Source organism: Cetorhinus maximus, unplaced genomic scaffold (assembly GCF_964194155.1).
Source record: "Cetorhinus maximus unplaced genomic scaffold, sCetMax3.hap1.1 HAP1_SCAFFOLD_115, whole genome shotgun sequence".
Lineage (NCBI taxonomy): Eukaryota > Metazoa > Chordata > Chondrichthyes > Lamniformes > Cetorhinidae > Cetorhinus > Cetorhinus maximus.
In genome coordinates this window covers 549,207-573,678 of record NW_027596123.1, presented here as the reverse complement: position 1 = coordinate 573,678, position 24,472 = coordinate 549,207, and the positions used below count along the sequence as shown (strand labels likewise).

The following is a 24,472-nucleotide window of genomic DNA, read 5'->3' as shown; positions in this document are numbered from 1 at the left end:
AATAGTTTGATAGGTGGATGATAGATACATTGATAGTCATATAACAGATAGATTGATAGATGATAGGTTGATACACAGATAGTTAGTTAGTTAGATGGATAGATAGATTGACAGATGGATTATAGATATATAGATCAGATATTGATAGATGGATGATAGGCATATAGATGGCTAGATTGATAATATATGGATGGATAGATAAATAGATGTATGATAGATAGGTGGATAGATGGATGATAGATAAATAGATATATGTTGGATAGTCAAACGGATAGATTAATAGCTAGCTGGAAGATAGATGGGTAGATAGATGGATAGATAAATTGAGAATAGATGGATAAATAGTTAGACATTGGATAGACGGAGATGGATAGATGAATAACTAGCTGGAAGATAGATAGGTGGATGGATGATAGATATATAGACGGAAGATAGATAGACAGATGGATAGATGGATTGGTGGATAGAGAAATAGATGGATAGATGTTGCATAGATAGATAATAGCAAGATAGATGGATAAAAAGACAGAGGGGGAGGTAAATGGTAAATCAATATTTAGACGGATGAATCCTGGAAAAAGTATCCTTTTACAAGAAAAGGTTAATTAAGCAGTCGAAAAAAAAATTGTAAATCCCTTGACCCAAGTGAACTGTGTACATAGGGAGTCACGTGGGGGTTATGGCTCTGAAAAAACAAACATGCCCGGAACTGTGTTTTTAAAAAAGTGGGTTTTGCTTTTGCTTTGAGAAGAGAAGGACCAACTGCTTGAGAGGGAAGACAGCAGCCTTTTTGCAGTCCAGAGCCAGTCCCCAGCAGGAAGTGAATATAAGCCGCTCCTGAGATGCTCTCCATGCTGGAATAGAGTATCCTCGAGTGTTCCACGAGCAGATACGCAATATAACTCATTGCAAATTTAAAGGAGGATTTGAGTCCTTCTACCCATCAGAATCAGGGTAGCTCCCGAAAGTGGTGGGATAACATCATCTCCATTCTGGCCAACACCGAGACTATCCCCACCAGACAACCAGACCATATATAAGATGATATACCCCTGGGTCATGCGGTTGGCCCTTTTTACCTTGTGAATCAGGGACCAGTGATGTACAGAGAGGTCTGGGGGATAGGGCTGACTGTAAGCTACACTGAGTATATTTGACCTGGCTACAGCCAGTAGATATAAATAGGATCCCACAGGTAAGTCCCAATGTATATCCATCGGCAGTTTGAAGAACAAGGTCAGGTGTACATCTTCCAATTCCAAGGAAGCAGCCTGGACACTGCTGTTGTGGGTCCCCTCGGGAACACACCCATTCCTGACCTTCATTCCGACAGCCTGGCTGTAAACTGCAGACCTGCCCCAGTGAGTAGAGAACCCAGGGGCCCAGTGTAATTGTAATCTGTAACCTGTCTGCAGGAAAATCCCAGGGCAGTCTGTAAGAGAATGGGAATTGCTTCTATAAAAATAAGGTAGCATGGTGATCCAGAGATGAAATTCCAGAAAGCAGGATCTGACGCCACTGTTATGCGAGCACATTGGGAAATCTCATATCCTGTCACACAGCATTGGGGTTTGCATCATTTCAAAATCCATCAATATTCAAATGGAACAACAGTCAACATGCTTTATCCACAATACATGGAACTGACATTTACCAAATCATTAATATAAACACCAATTTCATCCGAAGGACATGCGGAGGTGGAGGAGGATCACAGTCTGTGTTTTGGATTCAGTCTCATTAGGAAGCAGCAGTTAAATACACAACAGTTCCACTTGGTGACCCTCAGAGTGAGTCACACACACTGACCTGAATTTTAAATGCGAGAAGGTGGATGGGTTAGAATCGAGTCGGAAGTTAAAGTGTTAGAAACTTGATTCCCATCCTGAATCCCTTTCCATTCTGCCCATTTCCAGCTTTAACTGCAGGTGAGTGGGTGGCCAATCCAATCCACCCTTCTCAGCTTTTAACATGACCATGAGGCTGCGATCGAGTCACCTTGTCTTTCGGCGCCTGAATATTAACTGTTATTAACAAGCCTTCCCGAGTCACTGGAAATTCAGCTTCCTCGAGGTGGATCCAGGTGCCTCCCTCCTATTTCCCGACCCCAATCCACCTCCCTCTACATTCCAGGCCCCAATCCCCCTCCCCCTACATCCCAGACCCCAATCCCCCTCCCTCTACATTCCAAACCCCAATCCCCCTCCCTCTACATCCCAGACCCCAATCCCCCTCCCTCTACATTCCAAACCCCAATCCCCCTCCCCTACATCCCAGACCCCAATCCCCCTCCCTCTACATTCCAAACCCCAATCCCCCTCCCCTACATCCCAGACCCCAATCCCCCTCCCTCTACATTCCAAACCCCAAACCCCCTCCCCCTACATCCCAGACCCCAATCCCCCTCCCTCTACATTCCAAACCCCAAACCCCCTCCCCCTACATCCCAGGCCCCAATCCCCCTCCCATTACATCCCAGACCCCAATCCTCCTCCCATTACATCCCAGACCCCAATCCTCCTCCTCCTACCTCCCAGATCCCAATCCCCCTCCCCCTACTTCCCAGACCCCAATCCCCCTCCCCCTACATCCCAGACCCAAATCTCCCTCCCCCTACATTCCCAACCCCAATCCCCTCCCCCTACATTCCAGACCCCAATCTCCCTCCCCCTACATCCCAGTCCCCAATCCCCCTACATCCCAGACCCAAATCTCCCTCCCCTTACATCCCAGACCAAATCCCCTTGCCCGTACATCCCAGACCCCAATTCCCCTCCCCCTACATTCCAGACCACAATTCCCCCCCCCCACTACTTTCCAGACCCCAATTCCCCCCTCTCCCTACTTTCCAGACCCCAATCCCCCTCCCCCTACATCCCAGACCGCAATCCCCGCTCTCCCTACTCATGAAACTCTGAAGTTCCTATCACACATGTATCCCTACAAGAGACACAGGTGTGAGATTTTGGATACGAAATGCAGGGGGAATGGGAGGAAGAACGTTTTTACACAGCAAGTGGTAATGACTGGAATTCGTTGCCCATGAGGATGGTGGAAGCAGAAACAATCAATGATTTCAAAAGGCAATTGGATGAGTGCTTGAAGGAAATAAAGTTGCAGAGTTCCAGGGATCGAGTGGGGGAGTGGGACTGACTGGATTGTTCTGTGCAGAGCCAACATAGACTTGATGGCCTCTTTCTGTGTTGTAATGACTCTATGACAATCATTAGTGAACTTCTGACCTTATGCTGGAAGGAAGGTCATTGATGAAGCAGCTGAAGATGGTTGGGCTGAAGACACTACCCTGAGGAACTACTGCAGTGATGTCCTGGAGCTGAGATGACTGACCTCCAACAACCACAACTGTTTTCCTTTGTGCTATGTTAGAATCATATTTCTCAAGACTGAATTTTTCTTTTACAAATTGAAAGGGTTTGGCACAATCCACACAATTGGATGCTAACCTGGGATTTTTTTTTAAAAGGTCATAAGCTCACCTTGGAGCTGTAAACAAGCAGGCCTCGTCCAAGAAATCACCTGACCTGTATGGTACTCGAGAAGGAGTTTGTGTATGTTGAACTGTAAAGAACTTTAATTAATGAAAGGCTGGAAGACAAAAAGGCAGAGAAAAAAAATTAAGTTCTGAATCTGCTTGTTTTGCTTTCAGTCTTGTTGGGGGACAAGCTGAGGAAGGAAGGCTACCCTAACCTGCTCTCTCTCTCTCTCTCTACCTTGCCTAAAATTGTGTGTGGCTATCAACCTGTAGCCAGAGACCCCTCATCTGAGTGTAACCAGTCTGCATTTGGATCTGTAAAGCTGAGGCCAGTTGGTGAGAATTTCCAGACATCCACCGGGACCAGCACACATGAGGGAAGTCCAGGTCCAAACCCTGCAGACTTTATCCTTTATTTTATAACGCCCATCCCCCAAAGTCCATCTCTGCACAGAGACTCTGGCTGCTTAATCTTTGTACATGTATGTCTGTGTGTGTGTCTGTGTGTGTGCTGGGGGGGAGTTCTTTAAGAAGAGATAGATAGTTATACCTCCCAATTACAACTGTGTGTTAACCAGTACTTGCAACTTGTGAAAAGAAGTTTTGTTTTAAAATAAATTAATCATTGAGTTTTTGAAAAAAGCCTGGTCAGAGTCTCTTTTCCTCTGGGTACTAGAGGTCCAGGTAAACAATTGGCCATTTCAGTGAGAAAATTAAACATTTAAATTAATGGTACAGCCTGCAGAGTAGTGGGATTGATAATTCACGCAGTCCTCCCATCCCGGTGGGAACAGCTCGGTACGACTCAATCCAGTGGAGAGTTTTCCCCTGATTCTCATTGACTGGGGGTGGGGGTCAATCAAAGGAGGAGTGATTGGGAGGGGGTGGGAGATATTGTTGGGGCAAGGGTTGACTGGGGTGAGGAGTGATTGGGAGGGGGTGGGAGATATCGTTGGGGCAAGGGTTGACTGGGGTGAGGAGTGATTGGGAGGGGGTGGGAGATATCATTGGGGCAAGTGTTGACTGGAGTGAGGTTGACTGAAGTGAGGAGCAAACAGGGGTGATTGAACTGCCGACCTGGTTGGGGAGTCAGGGGATGACCAGAGACCACAAGGTAGGACGGTCAGAAGCTGGTGGGGATCGGGATCTAGTCAGTGAGAAGGAGAGATAATGGGAGAGGGAGAGATAGTGAGAGAGGGCAAGGCCATGTGGGAGGGAGGGGAGAGGGAGAGAGAGACGGAGGGGGATAGATTGTGGGGGGGGACAGGTGGTGGGAGAGGTCAGGGGGGAGAGGGAGAGGTATTAGTGGGGGAAGACATTGTGAGGGGGGACAGTTGGAGCAGGAACACAAGGGGGGTGAGGTTGAAGCAGGAACACGAAGTGGGGGGAGGTTGGAGCAGGAACACGAGGGGTGGGGGAGGTTGGTGCAGGAACACGATGGGGGAGTGAACGGGAGAAATGACCTTCCCTGATGGTTGAGGAGTGATGAGGAAACCTGAGGCCATTCCCGCAGCTGTAACTCCCTCCATGTGTCGAGGTGAAATATCCTGACTGATCTTTTGGAAAACGTACAGAAACTTTCTTTAAGAAATGTTTTAATATTGGCAAAATGTAAAATTACTGAAATGTCAAGATGAGACTTTTTGAACCAGAACGTGATTATCTGTTTGACACAAAGGTTACCGGAATTGTGTGGGAGTGGCTGGGTGGTCAGGGGATGGGCACCTGTCTGTCATATGTAAAACAATTACACGTACTGTTTCTCACATTATCTCTAAGAAAGGTTCCAAGAGTTTATTAACTTAATGATACATATACTGGTAACTAATGACATCACAGAATCATTTGGCTTCTTGTATGTTTAATGAAATAACACAGTTGTTGGACCCAGTGCCAATCTCAGCTCACTGGGTTACAGAGCGAGCAAAACAAAAGCTATACTCACAATTGCATTTGCCACTTTGCTCCATTCTGGTTTGAGAGAGTGGATTTATAAAAAATGCCCACCTGACAAATATAGGTACCAGAAATGGAAGGTACAATATTTTAACCATTGAACCTCAGATAATTCAAGGCATCTTTAAGAGTAAGAAATGGAGTTTATGGATTTGTGGGCAGGGAACAGGTGGAGTATGGACGGAAGGAAGGTAGAGAGATACAATGGAAGGGACAGAGGTAAGAAAGAAAGAGGAGAGAGAGAATGAGCAAGAAAAATGCAGGAAGAAGGAAGGAAGAGGAAAGAAACAAAGGGAAAATGAGAACAGAGAACAATAAACAGTGAAAGGAGTGAGAGAAACACAGGGAAAGGGAGAGAGAGAAAACGGGAAATAAAAGAGAGAAAAACGAAAGGAATAGGTGAGGGGATTAAGGAAAAAGTGAGAGAACTGGGGAGAAAGTGAGAAATGAGGGGAAAGAAGGCAGAAAGAAAGGAATAAAAAACAGAAGAAAGGGAAAGGAAGAGAGACAAATTGAATGTGGTGAGCGAGGGCTCTGTCCTTGTGCTTCCAGTTTGAACTGTGAACTGTACTCAGGATGTAACACACCAGCTGTGAATGTGATCCCTGACCAGTTGTATGATCCCCATTCACACACCTCGACAGTGCAGCACGCTTTACAAAATCAAAACTGGCTCTTGAGAAGTTCTTTGCAAGTTGATGGGCTTTTTGTAGGAAATTGTTGTGGCGGATTCTCTCTCGGGCTATATGTCACTCAGGCAGGAGGCATGCACAAATAGAGGGGCAGGTCCAGGTGTAACTCCTCTTTTAAACTGTCCCATTAAAATCTCTCAGCCTGGGAGCTCCATTTTCGCAATCTGAACAGCTACATAACATTTTCAAAAAGCTGCAAAGATCTCATGATATTTTCATCCTAAGTAGAGGAAGAGACAGAGTTGCAGGTGATTAATGTTTAAACAGAAAACAGATTGCCACACAGCAGAGGGAGGGACCAGCCTCCATTACCAGCCAATAGGCAGTCAGATTGGAGTTGGACTGAGGCCCACACAGCTCAGGAAAGGCCAAGACTCCATTTGTAGCCTCTTCACAGTGACTGATCTCACCTGGTGTGGCCATTTGCCCATCCACACTACTTGTCACTATCAACAAAGAGGTCCTCCCCCCTCCTTCGCTCCATTCCCCCTACCCCTCCATTCCTGCTGCTACTCCCTTCCACCCCCATTCCCTCCCCCCTTATCCCTCCAACCTCCCCATCCCCATTCCTCCACACTCCCATTCCCCCTCCTCCTCCACCCCCATTTCCCACTACCCCCATTTCCCCCTCCTTCACCTCCATTAGCCCCTACCCTCACAATTCCCTCACCCCTCCTTTCCTCTTCACTCCACTGTTTCCCCCTTCTCAACATCCCTCCATGCCCCTGCTACACCCCTCCACTCCCATTCCCTACTGACCCCATTCCCCCTCCTGCTCCAGTTCTCCCCTAACCCCTACCCCCACATTCCCCTCCTCCACCCCTTTCCCTCCTAACCCCATTCCCCCCCGCCCAGTCTCCTTTCTCCCCCATTTCCCCCTTCCATTCTCCTTCCTCCCCAGTCCCTCTCCACTATTCTCCCCTCCTCCGCCATTCCCCCACCCTTCCATGTCCCCGCTGCTCCCTTCTACCCCCATTCCCTCCATAGTTGCATTCCCCCTCCTAACCCATTCCTTCCCTATCCCCACATTCCCCTTCCTCCACCTCATTCCCTCTTAACCCCCATTCCCCCTCCACCCCATTCCCATTCCTCCTCCTCATTCTCCCTCCACCCCTATTCCTGCCCCTCTTCCTCATTCCTCCTCCTCTCCCATTCCCCCTCCACCGCTTTCCTCCTCCCCCATTCGTCCCATTCTTCTGCTCCCCACCCCAACCCATCCCCATCTGCTCTGCCACTCATCTTCCTCAATCTGCACAGTTGCTATCTGCGGTTCCTGGATGGGGATGTATTGACATTGATCAGAGGTCTGGGAATGACTCAGCTCATTTCACATGTCTCTCTCTCTCTCTATAGCACCATGTGCCCTTGCTTCAGACAGATTGCTTTATAGAAAGTTCTGGATTGATTCCTTGGACCTGGAAAAATGGCTAATGATGAATAGAATGGTTAGAGCCCAGGAGGAGGCTATTTGGCCCAACATATCCATTCTAGCTCTGCACAAGAGCAGCTCAGCTAGCCCCACACCCCCACCCTTTCCCCATAGCTTGGAGGTTTTTTTTCTCTTTAGGTGATTCCCTTTTGAAAGCCACAGTTGAATCTTAGGCAGTGCATTCCAGATCCTAACCACTGACATGATTTTGAACATCTCTATTAAACCTCCTGTCAACCTTCTCTTCAAGAACAAGAACACAAGAGATGGGAACAGGTGTAGATCACATGGCCCATTGAGCCTGCTCAACCATTCAACTCCGTTTTCCTGTCCGCTCCCCATTTCCTTTGATTGCCAGAGGGACCAAAAACCTGTCCATCCCAGCCTTAAATATATTCAATGACGGAGCATCCACAACCCTTTGGGACAGAGAACTCCAAACATTCACAACCTTTTGAGTGAAGAATTTCTCCTCATCTCAGTCCTAAATGATTGGCCCCTTATCCTGAGACTGTGGCCCCGTGTTTTAGATTCCCCGACCAGAGGAAACAATCTCTCAGCGTCTACCCTATCACACCCTTTCAGAACCTTGTAGGTTTCAATGGGATCAGCTCTCATTCTTCTAAACTCCAGAGAATATAAACCCAATTTACTCAGCCTCTCATCATAGGACAACCCCCTCATCCCAGGGACCAATCTAGTGAACCTTCGCTGTACCATCTCCAATGCTCTGCGTTCCTTGTATGAGCCACCCAAGTCTCTTTGAACATCAACACTCACAAGTTTCTCACCTTTTAAAAAATATTCTGCTTTTCTATCCTTGCTGCCAAAGTAAATAACTTCACGCTTCCCCACATTGTACTTCATCTGCCATCTTGTTGCCCACTCCCTTAACCTGTCTATAATCTTTACAGCCTCTCTGTGTCCTCCCCACAGTTTACCTTCCCACCTAGTTTGGTATCATCAGCAAACTTAGATACATGGCTGTCTGTCTCTTCATCTAAGTCAATAATATAGATTTAATATATAGTATATAGCTGAGGCCCCGGCACTGATCATTATGGCACTCCACTATTCACTGCCTGCCAATTTGAAGTTTATGCTCACTTTCTGCTTTCTGTCTGTTAACCAATCCTCTATCCGTGCTCATATATTACCCTCTGCTCCATGAGCCTTCTTTCCATTAGCCTTTTGTGTGGGACCTTATCAAACGCCTTTTGGAAATCCAGGTATACGACATCTACTGGTTCACTTTTATCTACCCTACTAGTTACATACTCAAAAAACTCTAATAAATTTGTCAAACAGGATTTCCCTTTAGTAAAACCATGTTGACTTATTGTATTCATACTATGCTTTTCTAAGTGTGTTGTTAGGACTTCTTTAATAATAGATTCCACCTCCTGAGTGAGCCATGGATGGGTCTTTCTTGCTGAGTTTTTGTTTTTCAATAGAATGTATTTTTGTTGAACGTTTTGAATTGTTTCATTAAATGTTTCCCACTGTTCATTTATCTCCATATTTTTTAGTCTATTTACCCAATTAACCTTAGCCAGTTCTCCCCTCATACTTATGTAATTGGCTTTAAGTTTAAGATCCTTGTTTGTGATTGGAATATGCCACTTTCAAACTTAGCTTGGAATTCAATGGTATCATGATCACTATTTCCCAGTGAATCTTTTACCACAACATTGTTAATTCGCCCTGCTTCATTACACAATACTAGGTCTAAGAAAGCTTTATCTCTAGTTGGTTCCACAATGTATTGCTCCAAGAAACTGTCACAAAAACATTCTATTCATCTTCAAAGCCACTCTTGCCAATTTGATTGTCCCAGTCGATATAAAGATTAAAGTTCCCTGCAATTATTAGATTTGCTTTGTTACAAGCTCCGATAATTTCTTGTTTAATGCTGTGTGCAACAGTATAACTACTGTTAGGGGGCCTATAAACTATTTCCGCCTGTGTTTTCTAACTCTTGCTATTCCTAATTTCGACCCATACTGATTCTACTCATGACCTTCATAGGCCAGATCTTCACTAAGGAAAATAGTCCCAACTTCTCCAATCTATCTCCATAACTGAAGCTCTTCATCCCTGGAACCATTCCCATGAATCTTTTCTGCACTCTCTCTATTGCCTTCACATCCTTCCTAAAGTACAGTGCTCAGAATTAGACACAATATTCCAGTTGAAACAAAGCAGTGCTTTATAAAGGTTCAATGTAACTTTCCTGCTTTTGTTAAGCAAAGCCGCTATTTATAAAGCCCTGGAACTGCTAGGCCTTTTAAAGCACTTTCCCAACCTGTCCTGTCACCTTTGATGATTTATGCACATATAACCCCAGGTGCTTCTGATATTCTGGACATTACCTTCATATTTCTTAATAATATTTATATATTATCTTTTTCACTGCCTTTCCACATTGAAGTGTCCCATCATCCCAGCCCTAATGATTCCCAGCCCTGTAAACCTATTAATCCAATGACTGCATTCAATCCTTCACCTCTTGTGCCTGACAATTAAAAAGCTCATGTTCAAATACTCTCCTCTCATTCTTTCCAATTATAAATTTCTACATCCACATTTTGAATGGAAATTGCCTAGGTAGACCTGTCACATTGTAATTATATCCTCCTGGCTGTAGGGGAGCTGTGGTGCTGCTGCTGGCCAGGGTTGTGGGGTGGTGTATTTACAATGGGACGTGTTAACAGCAATTTAAAACTCTGTCTGGTAGCTTGTCAAAGTGAGGAGTACATCCTGTGGCAAGAAACTGTGTGTTACACAGGAAGGCTATTCTTGCTACAGCTACCATGTGGTTCTAGCGATCCAAGAAACTCTCCCACTGTTACCACCTGTCATAGGTGCATCAGGAGGATTTCTGAATACACCTTCTGTGGCCATCAAGTCCCAGAGTGGGACTCAAACCCCGAGCTTCTGGCTCAGAGGCAGGGACTCTACCCACCACACTGCACCGCACTGAAAAACTTATAAGCAAGGACAGAATGAATTGCCACTCATTACTGGAGATAGCCGAGAGAGAAAATGACATTCAGGCTGTTTGTCCCTGGATTCCGTGAATTTTGTGCTCAGGTTGTGGCACACAGTTATGGAGTTCAGTTCCTGTGATCTTAAAATGGGGATTGAACTAAGTCTGGGCACTCTGGCCTAACCATCCCTTCATTTCACCTGAAGACTGGTGTTAACTTCCTGTGTGCAGCACATATTTTAAAATCTGTCTATCACTCCCTGAGTTCACCAGCTAAATAAAGCAGAGGTGGACAGTGTGTAGGTGTGGCTATCAGCCTGGCTGAATGTGTCTTACACAGTCACTTACCTGAAGGCAGGATTCAATAAACTCATCAATCGTTACCACTCCATCTTTGTTCTTGTCCATTTTCTGTGAAGGTAAAGATTAAAATGAAAGATCATTTGGAAACCTTTCAGGAGCAATTGTACAGAAAGCTTCTGTTGCTCCGTCCATTCCATGCATGAAACAGTCATAGGGAATTTTAAATTTGAAACTTGTCACTAAATGGAGCCCATGAAATAGAATGAGAATACTCATCTACTCATGTTTACTGATCACCATCGAGACTTGGAGAATTTGAGTTCACGCTCAGCAACAGTGGATGATGAAGGCTGAGGCACATGGGGAACACCATCATATACAAGTCACCAAATATATCGCCATTCCTTCACTGTCGCTGGGTCAAAATCCTGGAACTCCCTCCCTAACAGCACTGTGGGTGTACCTATGCCACATGGAGTACAGTGGTTCAAGAAGGCAGCTCAACACCACCTTCTCAAGCTTGGTGAGAGAGGGGCTTTTAAGGGTTAATTTCTATCTAAAGTCTAATCTTTCTTTAACTGAGCAATGGCCAAGTGGAATGCTCCTCCAGTGCAATGTGGGAAGTCAGGGACACTTCCAGGGACACGTGCAGGAAGTGTCTCCAGCTGCAGCTACTTGAAATCTGTGTTTTGGATCTGGAGCAGCAGCTGGAGTTACTGTGGAGCATCTGTAGGGCTGAGATCTTCGTGGATAGCACATACAGTGAGGTGTAACAGGTCCACAGGTAGAGTGCACAGGTATAAAGGGAATGGGTGACTGACAGACAGAGTAAAAGCACTGGGCAGGTAGTGCAGGAGTCCACTGGGGCCATCTCCCTCTCTAACAGGTTTTCCATTTTGGACACTGCTGGGGGAGATGGTTTCTCAGGGGAATGGAGCAAGAGCCAAGTCTATGGGACCACGAGTGGCTCAGCTGCACAGGATTGGGGGTGAAAAAGAGTGAGAGAGCAATAGTGATAGGGGATTCTATTGTAAGGGGAACAGATAGACGTTTCTGCAGCCGCAGACCTGACACTAGGATGGCATGTTGCCTCCCTGGTGCCAGGGTCAAGGATGTCACTGAGCAGCTGCAGGACATCCTGAAGTGGGAGGAAGGACAGCCAGAAGTCGTGGTCCATATCGGTACCAGTGACATAGATAAAAAGAGGATCAGGTCCTGAAAGCAGAATATAGGGAGCTAGGGAATAAATTAAAAAGCAGGACCTCAAAGGTAGTCATCTCAGGATTACTCCCAGTGCCACATGCTAGTGAGATCAGGAATAGGCGAATAGACCAGATGAATGCAAGGCTGGAGAGATGGTGTAGGAGGGAGGGATTTAGATTCCTGAGGCATTGGGACTGATTCTGGAGAAGATGGGATCTGTACAAGCTGAACAGGTTGCACCCCAGCAGGTCCGGGACCAATATCCCCGCAGGAGTATTCGCTAGTACTGAGGGGGAGGGTTTAAACTAGGGTGGCAGGGGGATGGGAACCTGAGCAGGGAGACACAAGGGAGGGAATCAAAGATAGGAACAAAAGTCAGAAAAGTACAAGGCAAAAGTGGAAGGCAGAGGAAACAAGGGCCAGCAGCAAATAGGCCATTGTACAAAAAGATGTGTAAGAATGTTAAAAAGACAAGTCTAAAGGCACTGTATCTGAATGCATGGAGCATTTGCAATAAGGTAGACAAATTAAGGTAGCGCACATAGATGTAAATGGATACAATATGATTGTGATTACAGAGACATGGCTACAGGATAACCAAGGCTGGGAACTGAATATCCAAGGGTACTCAATATTTAGGAAGGACAGGCAAAAAGGAAAAAGAGGTGGGGTGGCGTTGTTAGCTAAGGATGAAATCAGTGTGATAGTGAGAGAGGATATTAGCACAAAATCTAATTGTAGAATTAGTCTGGGTGGTGCTAAGAAGTAACAAAGGGCAGAAAACATTAGTGGGAGTTGTCTAAAGGCCTCCAAACAGTAATGGTCAGGTAGGGGATGGTATTAAACAGGAAATTAGAGATGCATGTAACTGTAAGGTGCATGTAAGGGTGCTACTGTAATCATGGGTGACTTTACTATGCATATAGACTGGGGAAACCAAATTCACTATAATACTGTGGTGGATGAATTCCTGGAGTGTATACAAGATGTCTTTTTAGACCAGTATGTCGAGGAACCGACTAAGGAACAGGCTATCCTAGGTTTGGTATTGTGCAATGAAAAGGGTTTAATTAATAATCTTGTTGTGCGGGGTCCTTTAGGGAACAGTGACCATAATATGATAGAATTCTTCATTAGGATGGAAATGAAGTAATCTGATGTGAAACTAGGGTCCTAAATCTTAACAAAGGAAACTATGACGATATGAGGCATGATTGGCTAGCATAGATTGGGAAACTTCAATAAAAGGCATGATGGTCGATAGACAATGGCTAACATTTAAAGAATGAATGTATGCATTGCAAACATTCCTTTCTAGCTCAAAAACACAACAGGGAAAGTGGCCCAACAATGGCTAACAAATGAAATTAAGAATAGTATTAGATCTAAAGAGTGGTCATATAAAGTTGTTAGAAAAAGTAGCAAGCCTGAGGATTGGGAGCAGTTTAGAATTCAGCAAAGGAGGACCAAGAGATTGATTAAGGTCAAAAATAGAGTATGAGAGTAAACTTGAAAGGAACATAAAATCGGACTATAAAAGCTTCTATAATTCGATAAAAATAAAAAGATTAGTGAAGACAAATGTAGGTCCCTTACAGTCTGAAACGGGAGAATTTATAACATAGAAACATAGAATCTAGGAGCAGGAGTAGGCCATTCGGCCCTTTAAGCCTGCTCCACCATTCATTATGATCATGGTTGATCATCCAACTCAATAGCCTGCTCCTGCTTTCTCCCCATACCCTTTGATCCCTTTCACCCCAGGAGCTATATCTAACTCCTTCTTGAAAGCTTTCAATGTTTTTGTCTCAACTACTTTCTGTGGTAACGAATTCCACAGAGGCTCACCACTCTCTGGGTGAAGAAATTTCTCCTCATCTCATTTCTAAATGGTCTACCCCATATCCTCAGACTGTGACCCCTGGTTCCGGACTCTCCCACTATCGGGAACATCCTTCCTGTATTTAAAAACAAAAAGCTAAAAGCTACTGCAGATGCTGGAATTCCTGTATTTAACCTGTCTAGTCCTGTTAGAATTTTATAGGTTTCTATGAGATCCCCCCTCATTCTTCTGAACTCCAGCGAATATAATCCTAACCAACTCAAGCTCTCCTCATATGTCAGTCCCACCGTCCCAGGAATCAGTTGGGTAAACCTTCGCTGCACTCCCTCTGTAGCAAGTACATCCTTCCTCAGATAAGGAGACCAAAACTGTACACAATATTCCAGGTGTGGTCTCACCAAGGCCCTGTACAATTGCAGCAAGACATCCCTGTTCCTGTACTCGAACCCTCTGGCTATGAAGGCCAACATACCATAACAGAGAACAAGGAAATGGCAGGGCAATTAAGCAACTACTTTAGTTCTGTCTTCATGGAGGAAGACAGAAATAACTTCTCAGGAATACGAGGGAATCAAGTGTCTAGTGAGAAGGAGGAATTGAAGGAAATTAGTATTACTGAAAAAACAATTCTGGAGAAATTAATGGGACTGAAAGCCAATAAATCCCCAGGGCCTTATAATCTACATCCCAGTGTAGTAAAGGAGGTGGCCATGGAAATAGTGGATGTGTGGAAATAGTGGAAATAGTTGTCATCTTCCAAAATTCTGTGGATTCTGGAACAGTCCCGGCAGATTGGAGGGTGGCAAATATAACCCCACTATTTAAAAAAGGAGGGAGGGAGAAAACAGCAAATTACAGATCAGTCAGCCTAACATCAGTTGTGGAGGAAATGCTAGAGTCTATTATAAAGGATGTGATAACAGGACATTTAAAAAATAGCAACGGGATTAGACAAAATCATCATGGATTTATGAAAGGGAAATCATGTTTGACAAACCTACTGGAGTTTTTTTGAGGATGTAACTAGCAGAATAGATAAGGGAGAACCAGTGGATGTGGTGTATTTAGATTTTCAGAAAACCTTTGATAAAATCCCACATAAGAGGTTAGTGTGTAACATTAAAGCACATGGGATTAGGAGTAATATATTGGTGTGGATTGAGAATTGGTTAGCAGACAGGAAACAGAGAGTAGGAATAAATGGGTCTTTTTTGGAATGGCAGGCTGTGACTAGTGGGGTACTGCAGGGATCAGTGCTTTGGCCCCAGATATTCACAATATATTTTTGTGATTTGGATGAGGGAACCAAATGTAATATTCCCATGTTTGCTGACAACACAAAACTTGGTGGGAATGTGAGCGATGAGGAGGATGTTAAGAGGCTTCAAGGCAATTTAGACAAGTTGAGTGAGTGGGAAAATACATGGCAGATGCAGTATAACGCGGATAAGTGTGAAGTTATCCACCTCAGTAGGAAAAACAGAATGGCAGAGTATTATTTAAATGGTGATAGATTGGCAAATGTTGATGTGCAAAGGGACCTAGGTGCCCTTGTACACCAATTACTGAAAGCAAGCATGCAGGTGCAGCAAGTGGTTAAGAAGGCAAATGGTATGTTGGCATTCATTGCGAGAGGACTTGAGTACAGGAGCAAGCTGTCTTACTGCAGCTGACTAGGGCCTTGGTGAGATCACACCTGGAGTATTACGTGCAGTGTTTGTCTCCTTACCTAAGAAAGGATATACTTGCCATAGAGGGAGTGCAGCGAAGGCTCACCAGACTGGTTCCTGGGATGGCAGGATTGTCATGTATGAGGAGAGATTGGGCCGATTAGGCCTGTATTCACTGGAGTTTAGAAGAATGAGCGGGGATCTCATTGAAACATAGAAAACTCTGACAGGGCTGGACAGGCTGGATGCAGGGATGATGTTGCCTCTGGTAGGGGGGTCTAGAACAAGGGGTCACAGTCTCAGGATACAGGGCAGGCCATTTAGGACTGAGCTGAGGAGAAACTTCTTCACTCAGAGGGTGGTAAACGTGTGGAATTCTCTACCACAGAAGGCTGTGGAGGCCAAGTCACTGAATATATTTAAGAAATAAATAAATTTCTGGACCCTAGAGGCATCAAGGGGCATGGGGAGAGAGTGGGAGTACAGTGTTGAGATAGAGGATCAGCCAAGATCATATTGAATGGCGGAGCAGGCTCGAAGGGCCGAATGACCTACTCCTGCTCCGAGTTTCTAAGTTTCTGTGTAATTTGGGTTAGGCAATAAATGCTGGTCTTGCCAGTATTGTCCATATTCTGAAGAACAGCTTGGAACTGAAATGCCAAGATAGAAATGAGTACCATGTCCACCCTGTCATACATGAGCTATGTGAACCAGAGAGCCACAAAATAGCTAGTAAACTGATTGCAGTTAGGGCATGACCTGGGGCAGCTTCACAGGGGCACTAGGTAAAAGGGAACAGATCCTCAGGAAACTATCCTGTAATTGCACTGCCTTCACAAGTCCTATAATGGACCATAGGATTGAGACTCAGTCCATCAGTCTCAGCTGCATCTTGACATGTACTTGCCCTTAGGATGATTTTTTAAAAATTCATTCATGGGATATGGGCTTTGCTGGCTAGGCCAGCATTTATTGCCCATCCCTAGTTGCCCTTGAGAAGGTGGTGGTGAGCTGCATTCTTGAACCGCTGCAGTCCATGTGGTGTAGGTACACCCACAGTGCTGTTAGAGAGGGAGTTCCAGGATTTTGACCCAGCGACAGTGAAGGAACAGCGATATATTTCCAAGTCAGGATGGTGAGTGACTTAGAGGGGAACTTCCAGGTGGTGGTGTTCCCATCTATCTGCTGCCCTTGTCCTTCTAGATGGCAGTGGTCATGGGTTTGGAAGGAACCTTGGTGAGTTGCTGCACAAATGATGCACAAATCAATCAGCGAAGTCCTGAGAATGAGCTTGTTCAGACATGGTGTAAACTGAGCTGTTGGGGTGAAGAAGGTGTGAGTTTAGCAGAGTAGTACAAATACCTGGCACATAAAGAGTTAACGCTGGACAGTACTGACCATGCAGTGGTGTAAGACAACACAGCACCTAGGGGTCATTGTAGGGTTGGACAGAGCTGTGTGTAGAAGCAAGCATGGAGACAGCTCCTAGATTGGGGCCTTTACTATACCTATGTACATAGTTTCTAGTAGTTACTGAATACTTACTGTTAAAATACCTAAGACTACAAATACCTTAATAAGCCTGTCGAACTAAGCCCAACACCTTACATCAAGAACTCAGCCTGTATAGCGTTAACCCAATCTCAGACAGGGTCAGAGGTTGACCACAGTACTGGAGAAGAACAAAGATCATGTAGCTTCCAGGATGTTAGAGAGTGTTTCATAACCAATAAATTGTCACATTGTCAATAAAGTCCCCCACATGGGAGACTTATAAAGAAGGCAAATGCACATGTACAGGGTAATTTGATAAGGTGGATTCAAAATTGGCTTAGTTGTAGGAGACAGAGGGTGATGACAGAAGGATGCTTCAGTGACTGGAAGCCAGTGTCCAGTGGCGTACCACAGGGATCTGTGCTGGGTCCCCTATTATTCGTGATTTATATAAACGACATAGATGACTATATGGGGGGTAGGATTAGTAAATTTTCAGATGACACAAAGATTGGCCGGGTGGTTAACAGTGAGGTTGAGTGTCTTGGGCTACAGGAAGATATAGACGGGATGGTCAAATGGGCACATAAGTGGCAGATGGAATTTAACCCTGAAAAGTGTGAGGTGATACACTTTGGATGGAGTAATTTGACAAGGAAGTATTCAATGAACGGCATGACACTAGGAAATTCTGAGGAACAAAGGGACCTTGGCGTGTGTGTCCATAGATCTCTGAAGGCGGAGGGGCATGTTAGTGGGGTGGTGAAAAAGGCATATGGGGCACTTGCCTTTATCAATCAAGGCATAGATTACAAAAGTAGGGAGGTCATGTTGGAGTTGTATAGAACCTTAGTGAGGCCACAGCTGGAGTACTGTGTGCAGTTCTGGTCGCCTCATTATAGGAAGAATGTGATTGCACTGGCGGGGGTGCAGAGGAGATTCACCAGGATGTTGCCTGGGATGAAACATTTAAGTTATGAAGAGAGGTTGGATAGACTTGGGTTGTTTTCATTGGAGCAGAGAAGACTGAGGGGTGACCTGATCGAGGTGTACAAGATTATGAGGGGCATGAACAGGGTGGATAGGGAGCAGCTGTTCCCCTTAGTTGAAGGGTCAGTTACAAGGGGGCATAAGTTCAAGGTGAGGGGCAGGAGGTTTAGGGGGGATGTGAGGAAAAACCTTTTTACCCAGAGGGTGGTGACGGTCTGGAATGCGCTGCCTGGGAGGGTGGTGGAGGCGGGTTGCCACACATCCTTTAAAAGTACCTGGATGAGCACTTGGCACATCATAGCATTCAAGGCTATGGGCCAAGTGCTGGTAAATGAGATGAGGTAGGTAGGCCAGGTGTTTCTCACGTGTTGGTGCAGACTCGATGGGCTGAAGGGCCTCTTCTGCACTGTGTGATTCTGTGAAATTCCATCTGAAATGTAGCAACTGCTGTATTGTAAATGGAAACATTAGTCAGGGTACATGGTCCTCTACACGGTCCACTGACCAAATCACTGGACCCAGGCCAACCCAAACATACAGGCTGGGAGTTTCCTGCCCGCTGGCATTGGGTGTGTTCGGCAGCATGAGTGGACAATATGGCGAGAAGGCCATAAATTGGTTTCACGATGTATGCTTCGCCTGCTGATGGTGGGCTGCGTTTCCCACCATCGGATGCCGGGAACCTTATTGTAACACATCATCATATCATTATAAGGCCAGCGGCCGCACTCAACCCCCCCTTGCTGGATCGTCCGCCCACGTCTGTGGGAAAACACGCCGACATGTTTCACAACAGCATGTATAAGGCATGCACTGGGCGAGCTGCACTTCACTCGGGACTTCGAGGTTTGTTTGCCTACCTTGCTTCGGGCAGCACTTGCAGTCATCAGAGCCAGGCTTCATAGGCAGCACCACATCACTTTTAGGGGGGCTCATGGGCAGGTCTCTACCCACCAGATCAGCCATAAGACAGGAGTAGTTTTTCAATGGTTTCAGGGCTAGGTCTTGCTTGGGGAAGGGGGAGAAGTGGCCTCAGGCAAGGGAAGAGCTGCAGGGTGAGGGCTTTACTGGGGAAGGAGGGTATCCCAGGGTCTGTGTGGGGGCACAAGCTGATCTGTGCAATTGGTCTCAAGATAGTGAGGGCTGAGGAGGCAGTTTCCAGAGGAGGTGAGGCCAGATGGACATGTGAGGGTATGTGTGAGGGAGAGTGTGTGAAGGAGAGTGTGTGAGGGAGAGTGGCGATGTCCATGAGCTGGCAGTGAGTGAGATGCCAGTGAATGTGTGATGGACTAGAGTGTGTGATGAGATGGTTGCCATACCCTGGCTGCATGGATGATATCATTCATCCTCTATCTACACTGGGTAGCTGACCTCTTCTGTGCAGCATTGAAACTGACCACCGCTGTCATCGCCTACCAAGCCGGAGTGGTAATGTAGCTGCCCCTCCTGAGGACAGGGCGGGGGTAGAGGAGATCACAGCAGCCTCCATGGCATCCAAAAGGCGCTCCAGGGCTGCAGTCTTCTTGTCCTATGGGGTTATGTCTTCTTTGCTGCAGTCCTGGGCTGGAAGCACTGAGCGCGGCTGCACTTTAAATGTGGTGCCTGGCGTGATGAAGGGGCGAGGTGAATCAGAGCTTGCCCACCATCGAGAAGATGTGTATCCCCAAAATGCATAGGTAATGGGGTGGGTTTGGTATGATACGGCGTGAAAAGGGGCCATTGCGGCCGGCAGGAAAAAGGTAATTTTACCCGTCCACGACATCACTCAGTGCAATTCTCGGACAATTTCGCACACAAATTAGAGCAACCGGCTTGTGCTGAATTCAAACTCAGGACTCAAGATGAAAGGTCGACCCTTCTGCTGGAAATCAGAACCGTTTAAGAGGCACTCTAACAGTGACAAACTCGTTTAACGAGGCTCTCTAACAGTGATAAACCCGTTTAACGAGGCTCTCTAACAGTGACAAACCCGTTTAACGAGGCTCTCTAACAGTGACAAACCCGTTTAACGAGGCTCTCTAACAGTGACAAACCCGTTTAACGAGGCTCTCTAACAGTGACAAACCCGTTTAACGAGGCACTCTAACAGTGACAAACCCGTTTAACGAGGCTCTCTAACAGTGACAAACCCGTTTAACGAGGCACTGTAACAGTGACAAACCCATTTAACGAGGCTCTCTAACAGTGACAAACCCGTTTAACGAGGCTCTCTAACAGTGACAAACCCGTTTAACGAGGCTCTCTAACTGACAAACCCGTTTAACGAGGCTCTCTAACAGTGACAAACCCGTTTAACGAGGCACTCTAACAGTGACAAAACCATATAACCAGGCACTGAAACAGTGACAAACACATTTAAAGAAGACCTCTAAAAGAGACAAACCCATTTAACAAGGCATGAGTAACAGTGACAAACCCGTTTAACGAGGCACTCTAACGGTGACAAACGCATTAACGAGGCACTGTATTAGTGACAAACTCTTTAACGAGGCACTGTAACAGTAACAAACTCATTTAACAAGGCACTGTAACAGTGACAAAGCCATTTAACGAGGCACTGTAACAGTGACAAACTCATTAACGAGGCACTGTATTAGTGACAAACTCATTAACGATGCACTGTAACAGTGACAAACCCATTTAACGAGGCACTGTAACAGTGACAAACTCATTAACGAGGCACTGTATTAGTGACAAACTCATTAACGACGCACTGTAACAGTGACAAACCCATTTAATGAGGCACTGTAACAGTGACAAACTCATTAACGAGGCTCTGTAACAGTGATAAACCCATTTAATGAGGCACTGTAACAGTGACAAACCCCTTTAACAAGGCACTCGGACAGTGACAAACACGTTTAACGAGTCTCTCTAATAGTGACAAACACGTTTAACGAGTCTCTCTAATAGTGACAAACACGTTTAATGAGGCACTGCAACAGTGACAAACATGTTTTACGAGTCTCTCTAATAGTGACAAACACGTTTAACCCGTGCTCTCTAACAACAACATACACGTTTAACGAGACTCTCTTACGGTGACAAACCCGTTTAGCGAGGCACTATAACAGTAACAAACCCGTTTAACGAGGCACTCTGAAAGTGAAAAACTCGTTCAACGAGGCACTTGAACAGTGACTAACCCGTTTCACGAAGCACTCTAACTGTTACAAACCCATTAAACGAGGCACTGCAACAGTGACAAACACGTTTAACGAGTCCCTCTAACAGTTACAAACCCATTAAATGAGGCACTCTAACAGTGACAAACACGTTTAAATAGGTTCTCTAACAGTTACAAACCCATTAAACGAGGCACTGCAACAGTGACAAACACATTTAACGAGTCCCTCTAACAGTGACAAACACGTTAAATAAGGCACTGTAACAGTGACAAATCCGTTTAATGAGGCACTCCAACATTGACAAACCCGGTTAACAAGGCACTGTAACAGTGACAAACCCGTTTAACGAGGCTCGCCAACAGTGACAAACCCGTTTAACGAGGCACTCTAACAGTGACAAACACGTTTAACGAGGCACTCTAACAATGACAAACCCGTTTAACGAGGCACTCTAACAGTGACAAACCCATTTAACGAGGCTCTCTAACAGTGACAAAACCATATAACCAGGCACTGAAACAGTGACAAACACATTTAAAGAAGACCTCTAAAAGAGACAAACCCATTTAACAAGGCATGAGTAACAGTGACAAACCCGTTTAACGAGGCACTCGAACGGTGACAAACGCATTAACGAGGCACTGTATTAGTGACAAACTCTTTAACGAGGCACTGTAACAGTGACAAACTCATTAACGAGGCACTGTATTAGTGACAAACTCATTAACGAGGCACTGTAACAGTAACAAACTCATTTAACGAGGCACTGTAACAGTGACAAACCCATTTAACGAGGCACTGTAACAGTGACAAACTCATTAACGAGGCACTGTAACAGTAACAAACTCATTAAACGAGGCACTGTAACAGTGACAAACCCATTTAACGAGGCACTCGAACAGTGACAAACGCATTAACGAGGCACTGTATTAGTGACAAACTCATTAATGAGGCACTGTAACAGTAACAAACTCATTTAACGAGGCACTGTAACAGTGACAAAGCCATTTAACGAGGCACTGTAACAGTGACAAACTCATTAACGAGGCACTGTATTAGTGACAAACTCATTAACGACGCACTTGTAACAGTGACAAACCCATTTAACGAGGCACTGTAACAGTGACAAACTCATTAACGAGGCACTGTATTAGTGACAAACTCATTAACGATGCACTGTAACAGTGACAAACCCATTTAACGAGGCACTGTAACAGTGACAAACTCATTAACGAGGCACTGTTTTAGTGACAAACTCATTAACGAGGCACTGTATTAGTGACAAACTCATTAACGAGGCACTGTAACAGTAACAAACTCATTTAACGAGGCACTGTAACAGTGACAAACACATTTAACGAGGCACTGTAACAGTGACAAACTCATTAACGAGGCACTGTATTAGTGACAAACTCATTAACGACGCACTGTAACAGTGACAAACCCATTTAACGAGGCACTGTAACAGTGACAAACTCATTAACGAGGCACTGTATTAGTGACAAACTCATTAACGAGGCACTGTAACAGTGACAAACCCATTTAACGAGGCACTGTAACAGTGACAAACTCATTAACGAGGCACTGTATTAGTGACAAACTCATTAACGACGCACTGTAACAGTGACAAACCCATTTAACGAGGCACTGTAACAGTGACAAACTCATTAACGAGGCACTGTATTAGTGACAAACTCATTAACGACGCACTGTAACAGTGACAAACACGTTTAACGAGGCACTGTAACAGTGACAAGCACGTTTATCGAGGCACTCTAACAGTTACAAACCCATTAAACGAGGCTCTCTAACGCTGGCAAACCCGTTTAACGATGCACTCTAACACTGACAAACACGTTGAATGAGGCTCTCTAACAGTGACAAACCCGTTTAACGATGCACTCTGACAGTGGCAAACCCGTTTAACGAGGCACTCTGACAGTGACACACCTATTAACGAGGCACTGTAACAGTGACAAACCCTTTAACAAGGCACTCTAACAGTGACAATCCTGTTTAACGAGGTACTCTGACAGTGACAAACCCATTAACTAGGCACTGTTTGTAACTGCAAGAGTACATTGGCCAACTCGTTTAATGAGGCTCTTTAACAGTGGCCAACCCGTTTAATGAGGCTCTTTAACAGTGACAAACCCCTTTAACGAAGCACTCTAACAGTTACAAACCCATTTAACGAGGCACTCGAACAGTGACAAACCCCTTTAACAACACACTCGAACAGTCACAAACCCGTTTAACGAGGCACTTTAACAGTGACAAACACATTTAAAGAGGCACTCTAACAGTTACAAATCCATTAAACGAGGCACTCAAAGAGTGACAAAACCACTTAACAAGGCACTCTAACAGTGACAAACACGTTTAACGAGGCTCTCTAACAGTTACAAACCCATTAAACGAGGCACTGTATCAGTGACAAACTCGTTTAACGAGGCACTCTAACAGTGACAACCACGTTTAACGAGGCACTGTAACAGTGACAACCACGTTTAACAAGTCACTGTAACAGTGACAAACACGTTTAACCAGGCACTCTAACAGTGACAAACCCATTTAACGAATTACTCTAGCACTGTCAAACCCATTTAATAAGGCACTGTAACACTGGTCAACACGTTTAACGAGGCACTGTAACAGTGACAAACCATTTTAACGAGGGACTCTAACAGTGACAAACTCGTTTAATGAGTGACTTTAACAGTTACAAATACGTTTAACGAATTACTCTTGCAGTGACAAACCCATTTAATGAGGCACTTTAAAGGTGACAAACCCATTTAACAAACATGTTTAACGAGGCTCTCTAACAGTTACAAACCCATTAAACGAGGCACTGTATCAGTGACAAACTCGTTTAACGAGGCACTCTAACAGTGACAACCACGTTTAACGAGGCACTCTAACAGTGACAACCACTTTTAACGAGGCACTGTAACAGTGACAAACACGTTAAACGAGGCACTCTAACAGTGACAACCACGTTTAACGAGGCTCTCTAACAGTGACAAACCCATTTAATGAGGCACTTTAAAGGTGACAAACCCATTTAACGAGACACTCTAACAGGGACAAACCCGTTTAACGAGTCTCTCTAACATTGACACACCCATTTAACGAGTCTCTGTCACAGTGACAAACCCATTTAACGAGTTACTCTTGCAGTGACAAACCCATTTATCGAGGCACTATAACAGTGACAAATCTGTTTAACGAGGCACTGTCACAGTGACAAACCCATTTAACGAGTTACTCTTGCAGTGA

At 45.1% G+C, this 24,472-nt stretch overlaps 1 protein-coding gene across 4 annotated transcripts in view; it reads right to left on the bottom strand.

The window, feature by feature from the left end:
* Window positions 1–6,313: 6,313 nt before the first annotated feature.
* Window positions 6,314–24,472, bottom strand: part of LOC144672853 (A-type potassium channel modulatory protein KCNIP1) — a 222,607-nt gene continuing 204,448 nt past the window's right edge. For all 4 annotated transcript variants that reach the window (XM_078534834.1, XM_078534836.1, XM_078534837.1 and 1 more), the window contains 2 exons: window positions 10,908–10,970; window positions 6,314–6,361 (listed from right to left, as the gene is read on the bottom strand). In XM_078534834.1, coding sequence (XP_078390960.1) covers window positions 6,314–6,361; window positions 10,908–10,970 — 111 coding nt within the window. The remainder of the gene's footprint in view (window positions 6,362–10,907; window positions 10,971–24,472) is intronic.